General features: G+C 38.8%; 1 protein-coding gene across 1 annotated transcript; it reads left to right on the top strand.

The window, feature by feature from the left end:
* The first annotated feature begins 8,046 nt into the window (after positions 1-8,046).
* Positions 8,047-10,443, top strand: LOC135091587 (uncharacterized). Its single transcript, XM_063989340.1, has 4 exons — positions 8,047-8,195; positions 8,242-8,345; positions 8,452-10,295; positions 10,420-10,443. Exons 1-4 carry the CDS (start codon positions 8,047-8,049, stop codon positions 10,441-10,443), a joined length of 2,121 nt encoding a protein of 706 aa, XP_063845410.1.
* The last annotated feature ends 329 nt before the right edge of the window (positions 10,444-10,772 follow it).

Genomic DNA, 10,772 nt, shown 5'->3' with positions numbered 1-10,772 from the left:
ATTTTACGTGTATTTTACATTGTTAGTGTCGTGTGAGTGTTTTTTGAGCTACTTGCGTAGTAAAACGCTAAAACGCATACAAAACACCTTTCAAATAGAAACAGAATAACATTATAAAGACAAAGATGGTTTGAGTTTTTTAGAGTTTGTTAGGTAGACTAATGCCAAAAGGCATGCAAAAATAGCACTCATTATGGAGAAACTGTAGAACTTTTAAGTGTATTTCACTTTGTACTACCAAAACGCCAAACTGAATGCAAAACACTGTATATGGGGGAAAAAATTTCCCCCATATACATTTCTAGAAACGTGTCTTTTTAGTATTTATGAGCGCGCTAGGTACTAAAACGCTAAAAAGCATGAAAAGAACAATATATGAAAAAAAAAAAATATATCAAAAGCTTCTACTTGCGGTGTTTTTGAGCTACTTCCGTGCCAAAACGCTAAAATGCCTGTAAAACACACTTATGGGAAAATATCATAACTTTATCAAAAACGTGTAGTTTGAGTGTTTTCAGCTTCTTAGAAAGTTCCTTACATGGGGGAACGAAAGAACATTACGTGAAAGGTTTGTTATAGGTGCTTTTGAGCTTCTTAGGTACCTACCGAAACGTTAAGTCGCATGAATTTCACCCGCTGCGAGACGTATAAGTTTTTGTTTTTTTTTCCTATATTGCTCAGATATACCTATTTACTTTTGGTCTCCTATGAAAATCAATTGTTTTCTCTCTCTGAGCACAACTTTATATATGGAGAAACAGAACAACATACCAAATACGTGTATTCTTATTTTTTTTTACATCGTTTGGTACCAAAACGCCAAAATGCACGCACTTCTCTAAATAGGAAAAGAAAATAAAAAAATAAAAAATAAATAAACAAATAAAATCTTTTAAATGTATTTGTGCGTGTTAGAACGCTAAAAAAAAAAAAAAAACATGGAAAGCAATATTGTATAGAAAACAACAATACCAAGAAAGTGTCTTTTGAGTTTTTTTGAGCTACCTACGTACTAAATCGCAAAAAAAAAAATGAGAAACATTCTTTATGGAGAAGCAGAGTAATGTTACCAAAAAAACAAGTATTTTGAGTGTTTTTGAGCTTGTTATGTACAAAAACGCCAAAATGCATGATAAATAACCTATATGGGGAAACGAAACGATATTACGATAAATGTGTAATATTAGTGTTTTTGAGTTTCTTAAGTACCAATACAATAAAACAAATGAACAACTCTTTATATGGAAAAACCATATCATAACCAAAAATATTTATTTGGGTGTATTTCATATTGTTAAGTAAGGACAATTTATCGAAACGACATTTCAATAAACGTGTATGTTGAGTGTTTATGAAAGTGTTAGGCACCAAAACGCTGAAAAGAATTTGAAGTAACCTATATGGGAAAACCAAACAGCATTATCAAAAACGTCTTCTTTCAGTGTTTTAAGCAATTTACATATCAAATCGCTAAAACGCAGTCAAAACTCCCTTTATAAAAGAAACAGTATAACTTTATCAAAAACATGAATTTTCAGAGTTTTTGACCTTGTTACGGAGAAAAATACTATAATGCATGGAAAATATTCGGAAACGAAAAGTCACTAAAAGAAACATATAGTATGAGTGTTTTTGAGATTCTTAGGTACCAAAACGATAAAACACACAATAATAAGAAACTATATGGAGAAACAATACAACATTACTAAAAAACAACTAATTTGATTTAATTTTTTTTTTTTTTTAGATTGTTACTTACAAAAACGCCAAAATGCATCCAAAGAACTTTATATGGAGACATGAAAAGACATTACTTGAAACGTGTACCTATTATGAATGTTGTTGAGGTACGAAAAAGCTAAAAACGCATTAATAAAACTTTTTTTATAGAGAAAAAGAACATTACCAAAAAGCGTGTATTTTGAATGTATTTAACCTTGTAAGGTGCCATAACGCAAAATTGGATGGAAAGATCCCTATACGGAAAAAAAGGAAATTTATATACAAAAATAAATAAATAATTAAAAAAAAATATATATATATATACATACATATATATGTATACATATATATGTATACCATATATATATATATATATATATATATATATATATATATATATATATATATATATATATATATATATATATATATATATATATATATATATATATATATATATATATATACTCGTATATGTATATATATATATATATATATATATATATATATATATATATATATATATATATATATATATATATATATATATATAATGCATGCAAATGCATGCAAAGCACTCTATATGGGGAAAAAATGACATTATCAGTGTCAAAAGTGTCTTTAGAGTGTTTTTAAGGGTGTTAGGCACCAAAAATAATAAAAAAAAAAAAATGAGAAGCATGGGAACATAAAACAACATAAAAAACGTGTATTCTGAGTGTTTTTAAGCATCTTTCACACGAAAACGGTGAAACGCATACAAATCAATCTTTACGAAGAAACAGAATAATATTACTAAAGGTGATTTTTTATTGTTTTTGAGCTTCTTACGTACAAAAACGCCAAAGCGTATGTAAATTACTCAATATTGGGAATCGAAAGGATATCACCAAAATCGTGTATAATGACAGTTCCTGAGGTTCTTAGGTACCAGAGCAATAAAACACGTAAAAAACCCTTTGTATAGAGAAACAGAACAACATTACCAAATACATGAGTTTTTTAGTGTTTTCGCCTTATATTCAAAACACAAAAAATGTATGCAAAGCATGTGATTTGAAAAAAAAAAAAAAAAACAGAACAACGTTTCTAAAAAAACGAGTATTGTTTGAGCTCGTTAGATACTAAAACTCCTAAATGCATGCAAACCACTCTATATGGGGAAACAAAGGGATTTTTTTGAGATACGTGTGTAATAAATATTTTTGAGCGGCTTAGCTAACGAAACGGAAAATTGCGTGAATAGCACTCTATTTGGAGAAACATAAGAACATTACCCAAAACGTGTATTTTCAGTATTTTCACATTGTTACGTACAAAAACGCAAAAATGTAGGAAAATCACTCCATAGTGGGAGTGATTTTATTGTTTGAGCGTTTTAGGCACCAAAAGTCTAAAATGCATAGAAAGCACCCTATATTGGAATATAATAGAACATTAACAAAAAAAGGTTCTTTTGTGTTTTTTTTAGCATCTTACGTACCAAAACCATAGAACGCATACAAAACACCCATTGTAGAGAAACAAAATAACAAAATAAAGTGTACTATGAGTGTTTTTGAGCTTGTTAGGAACAAAAGCAGCAAAATGCAGGCAAAGTACCCTATATAATGGAATAAAACCATATTACCAAAAGTCTATATTATTATTATTAATCTCCTTAGTTAACAAAACGCTAAAACGCGTGAATAGCGCTCTAACAATGTATCAGTACCAAAAACATTCGTTTTGAGTGCCATTCACATTGCTACATAGGAAAACGCCAAAATGCATGCAAATTATGGAATAACGAAAAGATATTACAAAAAACGTTTATTGTAAGTGTTTTTCAGCTTTGTGGTAACAAAACGCAAAACACGCTTTAATAGCAAACTGTATAGAGAAACGAAAATTACCCTAAACGTGTATATTCTGTTTTTTTCTTTAATTGTTAGGTACCAAACTGACGAAATGCATGTAAAGCAGCATATATTGAGAAAATAAAAGATATTTCCAAAAAGAAATGTGTTTTGAGTGTTTCTTTGAAATAAATGTCTTTTTCATTGTTCTTGAGTTACGCACGTACCAAAATGTTAAAACGCACGAAAAGAGCTCTTTATGGAGAAACAAAATAAAATTACGAAAACAAGTCTTTTTTTTTATGAGCTTGTTACGTAAAAAGACACCAAAATGCATGCTAAGTACTCCATATCGGGATATAAAAGACATTAAAAGAAACGCGTATTATGAAAATTTATGAAAGCTTCTAAGGTACCATAACGCTTAAACTTCAATGTTCACCACCAGCTTTGGCTTTCCTCTCCCTTCACTGACCATCCTGGTAAACTAGCCTACAACTTTGCTATCCGCCATGACCTAGAGCAATTGGTGCAACACCCTACTCGTACTCCTGACCGTCTTGGAGATACGCCCAACATTCTTGACCTTTTCCTGACCTCTAATCCTTCTGCTTATGCTGTCACCCATTCTTCTCCGTTGGGCTCCTCCGATCACAATCTCATATCTTTATCTTGTCCTATCACTCCAATCCCTCCTCAGGATCCCCCTAAGCGAAGGTGCCTCTGGCGTTTTGCCTCTGCTAGTTGGGGGGACCTGAGGAGGTATTTTGCTGATTTTCCTTGGAATGACTACTGCTTCCGTGTCAGAGACCCGTCTTTGTGTGCTGAGCGCATAACAGAGGTGATAGTGTCTGGCATGGAGGCGTATATTCCTCACTCTTTTTCTCGTCCTAAACCTTCTAAACCTTGGTTTAACACAGCTTGTTCTCGTGCTATACATGATAGAGAGGTGGCCCACAAAAGGTACTTAAGCCTTCCTTCACCAGAATCTCATGCACTTTATATTTCTGCCCGGAACCATGCCAAGTGTGTTCTCCAACTAGCCAAAAACTCCTTCATTAACAGAAAGTGTCAAAACCTTTCAAGATCTAACTCCCCTCGTGATTTCTGGCATCTAGCCAAAAATATCTCCAATAACTTTGCTTCTTCTTCTTTCCCTCCAGTACTTCAACCAGATGGCACCACTGCTATCACATCTATTTCTAAAGCTGAACTCTTTGCTCAAACCTTTGCTAAAAACGCTACCTTGGACGATTCTGGGCTTGTTCCTCCCTCTCCTCCACCCTCTGACTACTTCATGCCACGTATTGAAATTCTTCGCAATGATGTTTTCCATGCCCTCGCTGGCCTAAACCCTCGGAAGGCTTATGGATCTGATGGGGTCCTTCCTATTGTTCTCCGAAACTGTGCCTCCGTGCTTGCACCTTGCCTAGTCAAACTCTTTCAGCTCTGTCTGTCAACATCTACCTTTCCTTCTTGCTGGAAGTTTGCCTACATTCAACCTGTTCCTAAAAAGGGTGACCGCTCTAATCCCTCAAACTACCGTCCTATTGCTTTAATTTCCTGCTTATCTAAAGTTTTTGAATCTATCCTCAACAGGAAGATTCTTAAACATCTATCACTTCACAACCTTCTATCTGATCGCCAGTATGGGTTCCGTCAAGGCCGCTCTACTGGTGATCTTCTGGCTTTCATTAGTGAGTCTTGGTCATACTCTTTTAGAGACTTTGGTGAAACTTTTGCTTTTGCCTTGGACATATCAAAAGCCTTTGATAGAGTCTGGCACAAAGCTTTGATTTCCAAACTACCCTCCTACGGTTTCTATCCTTCTCTCTGTAACTTCATCTCAAGTTTCCTTTCTGACCGTTCTATTGCTGCTGTGGTAGACGGTCACTGTTCTTCTCCTAAATCTATTAACAGTGGTGTTCCTCAGGGTTCTGTCCTGTCACCCACTCTCTTCTTATTATTCATTAATGATCTTCTAAACCAAACTTCTTGTCCTATCCACTCCTACGCTGATGATACCACCCTGCACTTTTCCACGTCTTTTCATAGACGTCCAACCCTTCAGGAGGTAAACATATCACGCAGGGAAGCCACAGAGCGCCTGACTTCTGATCCTTCTAAAATTTCTGATTGGGGCAGAGCAAACTTGGTATTGTTCAATGCCTCAAAAACTCAATTCCTCCATCTATCAACTCGACACAATCTTTTAGACAACTATCCCCTCTTCTTCAATGACACTCAACTGTCCCCCTCTTCTACACTGAACATCCTCGGTCTGTCCTTTACTTATAATCTGAACTGGAAACTTCACATCTCATCTCTAGCTAAAACAGCTTCTATGAAGTTAGGTGTTCTGAGATGTCTTCGCCAGTTTTTCTCACCCCCCCCAGCTGCTAACTCTGTACAAGGGCCTTATCCGTCCATGTATGGAGTATGCTTCACATGTCTGGGGGTGTTCCACTCATACTGCTGTTCTAGGCAGGGTGGAATCAAAAGCTTTTCGTCTCATCAACTCCTCTCCTCTAACTGACTGTCTTCAGCCCCTTTCTCACCGCCGCAATGTTGCATATCTAGCTGTCTTCTACCGCTATTTTCATGCCAACTGCTCTTCTGATCTTGCTAACTGCATGCCTCCCCTCCTCCCGCGGCCTCGCTGCAGAAGACTTTCTTCTTTCTCTCACTCCTATTCTGTCCACCTCTCTAACGCAAGAGTTAACCAGTATTCTCAATCATTCATCCCTTTCTCTGGTAAACTCTGGAACTCTGCCTGCTTCTGTATTTCCACCTTCCTATGACTTGAATTCCTTCAAGAGGGAGGTTTCAAGACACTTATCCACCAATTTTTGACCACTGCTTTGACCCTTTTAAGGGACTGGCATTTCAGTGGGCATTTTTTTTTTATTAGATTTTTGTTGCCCTTGGCCAGTGTCCTTCCTACATCAAAAAAAAAAAAAAAACGCATAAATAGCACTCTATATCGAGAAACATAACAATATTACGATAAACGTGTATTTTGAGTGTTTTATATATATATATATATATATATATATATATATATATATATATATATATATATATATATATATATATATATATATATATATATATATATATATATATATATATATATATATATATATATATATATATATATATATATATATATATATATATATATATATATATATATATTTTTTTTTTTACTACGTCAAATCACTCTCTGCTGAGTCGAGCTTTCCTATGAGATTCACTGCAGCCCACGCACTTTCAGTCGCTGGAAAGCTTTCGCGCCGATCAGACGTCAAGACCACACAGCTCCCGCCTTCACCGGCTCGTGCCACATCATCGCTACAGGTACACGGCTTTCTAAGGTGGATCTATGGTATGGGATGGGCCTACCATAGTGCCAATGGTATGGGATAGGCCTACCATTGAGGAATGGCATGGGTTTGGGCCTGTCATATAGCCATTTTAACCATACATATGGGGCTATGCAACCTTTCGGCTTATGTTCTTGGTCGGCAGGCATGTCCGGCTCTGCCCCGCCACCTGACGCGGACTTCCAAGGAATTAGGAGAAGGAGCAGCAGTGTTTCTTCAAGGACGAGGTCTCTTTCCCGGGATTGTAGCGGCAGTTCCTCCGATTTTTCGCTTCGGCACAGTCGGCGGCATTGGAGTCGCCGCCGTCAAGATCAAGAACACGCGCCGCCCCACCATGTCAACAAACCGACTCAACCACATGGAAGTGCACAAAATCTTCCTCTGCACCAGGCATCGGCTTCCGCGCCTACAGCTCCCGAACCTTCATGGCGTTTAGTGTTGGATGAGTTGGCGGTATTGAAAGGTGAGGTAGAGAAACTTCGTGCTAACACACTTACTCACCCTCCTCCGTTACCTGAGGTTCATCTTCCGGGTACTTCAGGTACACACCACACAGTTTCACCTCCATTCTCGGGCTTTAATGACTCCAGCAGCGAGGATGGGGAGATTAGAGAGGTGTCACAAAGGGGCAGTGTTTTGCAACAGGCAGCCAAGGCTTTGGGGCCCCCTGACAGTGTTTCTGCAGACATTGACCAACAGGTGGCAGTTATGGTTAATCAATTGTTTGACAACGGTATGCAAGAGGAAGACTACAGGGCCATCTTGGAGGAATCAGCCACCAGACGACCAAACAACTGTCCTGCATTGGCGCCTGTGGAATGTAACCCGCAGATTTTGGGTGCCTTAAAGACTGACGCGAAGAAAGCTGATTTTCGTCTTAAGGATGTAAGTGGTGACATTCTCAAGGCAGGTACCATTTTAACTAGGATGTAGTGGCACAGGAGAGTGACCACCCCGCTGTTGTGCAGGAAGTAGGTATGATTAACGGCGCCTTGGCGTTGTTGGGTCATGCCAATCACAGGTTGAATTTGGCTAGACGTTTTCTTATGAAAAGGGAAATTAACCAGAAATATTCCCACTTATGTGCTGATAAGGTCCCTATGTCACGTTTCCTGTTTGGGGATGATGTGTCTCAATCAGCCAAGCAGATCGAGGACACAGAAAAGTTAAAGAACAAGTTCTCCCTCAAGAAACCGGCATACCCTTGGAAAACCACCAGTGGCAGGTCACGGGGCTACTGGGGGCGAACGTGGCATAGAAACTCCGCAATGAGGTTCCAACCCTATGGCCTGCAGAGGTCAGGCGCCAGGACGGGACAACGTCAACTACCAGCGCGGCAGGACGCGGACTCAAAAAACGCCAGGAGCCGGGGTCCACAGAGACCCCGGCAGTAGTGGAGGTGAGTGACACCTTTGAAGCTGGTAGAATTCATAAATTCACAGCAGAATGGAAAAAACTGACACGTGACCCTGTAATTTTAGACATTGTGCAACATTGTCATTTAGATATAAATTTTGAGGAAATTGGACATTTATTCTCAAGGGAGACTACATACAAATTCAGTGCAGTAGACAACCTTATAATCAGTGATGAAATTGAAAAACTTTTGGACCTGAAAGTCATTGTGGCCACACAGAGGGAAATGGGACAAGTTATCTCTCCAATTTTCCTAAGGCCTAAAAAGGATGGTGGGTATAGGATGGTGCTGAACTTAAGAGAACTCAATTTCCACGTCCCTTACAAACATTTTAAAATGGAAAACTTTGAACAGGCTATTAGACTGATTCATGCAGGGGACTATTTAGCTTCGGTTGACCTTAGACATGCTTACTATTCTGTCAAGATTGCTGATGAACAACAAAAGTTTTTGTGTTTTAAGTGGAACAATACTGTTTATCAATTCACATGTCTTCCTAATGGTTTTTCAGAGGGGCCACGAATTTTCACAAAGCTATTGAAACCAGTTTTTGCAACACTGAGGGAAAGAGGGCATTCCATTACTAGCTTTATTGATGACACCCTCATCTGCAATAACACTTGGTCAGGATGCCTTGCAACCATTAAGGACACTATTGATCTCCTCCAGAAGTTGGGTTTTTGTATTAACGCAGAGAAGTCGGTGTTGACACCCACCAGGACCATTGAGTATTTGGGGAATGTGATTGATACTAATTCCATGACGATCACCTTACCGGAACGGAGGAGACACAAAATTATTCAGGCCTGTCGGAATCTCTTGGGTAAAAGCAAGGATAGAATTAGGGAAGTAGCCAGAGTTACAGGTCTTTTGGTCGCTGCCACTCCTGCTGTGGAATTAGGGAAACTGCACTACAGGAAGTTGGAGACGGAAAAGACGGCAGCTTTACAGCTTCAGTATGGTAATTTTGATAATTGGATGACTATTACTGCTGACATGAAAACAGACTTGAGTTGGTGGCTTGATAACATCTATACACAGGACAGGAAAATTTTTAGGGGTGGCACGGATATTGATTTATACACAGACGCTTCCAGTTTAGGCTGGGGGGGCCATCTCAACAATCGAGCCACGTCGGGTAGCTGGTCTTTGGAGGAAAAATTACTACATATTAATGCGCTTGAATTGAAAGCCATTTTGTTTGTCCTTCAGACTTTTAGACGGGAGTTGAAAGGGAATTACATTAAGGTTTATTGTGACAATACCACAGCAATGACATATGTGAACGAGATGGGAGGTACTAGGTCTCAAGTGTGCAATGTAATTGCGGGACATATTTGGCAGTGGTGTGTGGATAATGGGGCTTCGATCACGTGTTCACACATCCCAGGCAAGGACAACACACTAGCTGATTTAGCCTCTCGTAAAGTGAATGACAGGCATGAGTGGAAACTGGACATACACCTATTCCAACAATTGTGTGGCATCTTTGGTACTCCAGTGGTTGATTTGTTTGCATCTCGGCTCAATAGGCAGGTAGATTTATTTTGTTCTTGGAAGCCAGATCCAGAAGCAACTTATTTTGATGCCTTCTCTCTGAACTGGGCACGGTTTGGACTATGTTATATTTTTCCTCCATTTTCACTAATTACTAGGTGTTTGCAAAAGATGCGTGCGGAAGGAGCGACAGGGTGGATAGTAGTGCCACTGTGGATGTCGCAGCCATGGATGGGCACCCTGCTCAGGATGTTGGTGGATCACCCAAGAGTAATCATGGAGAAACACGGGGTTCTTGTTCATCCATCCTCCGACGAAGAGCACCCGATCATGCGGCACACGCGATTGATGGCATGTTCGATATCGGGGAACACTTGCAGGAACAAGGAATATCTGCGGCAGGGGCAAAAATTATCATGGCCTCGTGGAAAACAGGTACACGCAAACAATATCACCCACATATCAGGAGATGGTTACTGTTTTGTAGTAGATGGCATATCAATCCCTATAATCCCACTGTACATGACATAATCAATTTTTTGTCTGAAAATTTCCACAGGAACGTGGGTTACGAATCAATTAACACAACAAGAAGTGCTCTTTCGTCACTTGGTCTTGTGGTAGACGGGTGCAGTGCTGGGAACCATCCCCTGGTTGTCAGGTTTATGAAAGGAGTTTTCAATTTGAGACCGCCTCTACCAAGGTACACTGAGACCTGGGATGTACAACCAGTTCTAACACTTAAGGACTAACACTTAAGGACCTTACACTCAAACTTGTTATGTTGATAGCCCTCACACAAGCGGCCCGGGTTCAAACACTCCACTTATTAACTGTTAGGGGCATGCACATTGAGCAGGAATCCATTTCGGTTCGATTAAGTGATAACATTAAACAATGCAGACGACGGTT

Source organism: Scylla paramamosain, chromosome 38, assembly GCF_035594125.1.
Source record: "Scylla paramamosain isolate STU-SP2022 chromosome 38, ASM3559412v1, whole genome shotgun sequence".
Taxonomy (NCBI): Eukaryota; Metazoa; Arthropoda; class Malacostraca; order Decapoda; family Portunidae; genus Scylla; species Scylla paramamosain.
This window is presented reverse-complemented; position numbering and strand designations above follow the sequence as displayed.

Excerpts from the sequence above, each read along its gene's own strand:
- LOC135091587 (XM_063989340.1), top strand. The coding sequence starts at position 8,047 with ATGTCACGTTTCCTGTTTGGGGATGATGTGTCTCAATCAGCCAAGCAG. Across the intron at positions 8,196-8,241 it reads CGGGGCTACTGGGGGCGAAC|AGGTCAGGCGCCAGGACGGG; the intron begins GTGGCATAGAAA and ends TATGGCCTGCAG. Across the intron at positions 10,296-10,419 it reads CATGGCCTCGTGGAAAACAG|GAACGTGGGTTACGAATCAA; the intron begins GTACACGCAAAC and ends AAATTTCCACAG.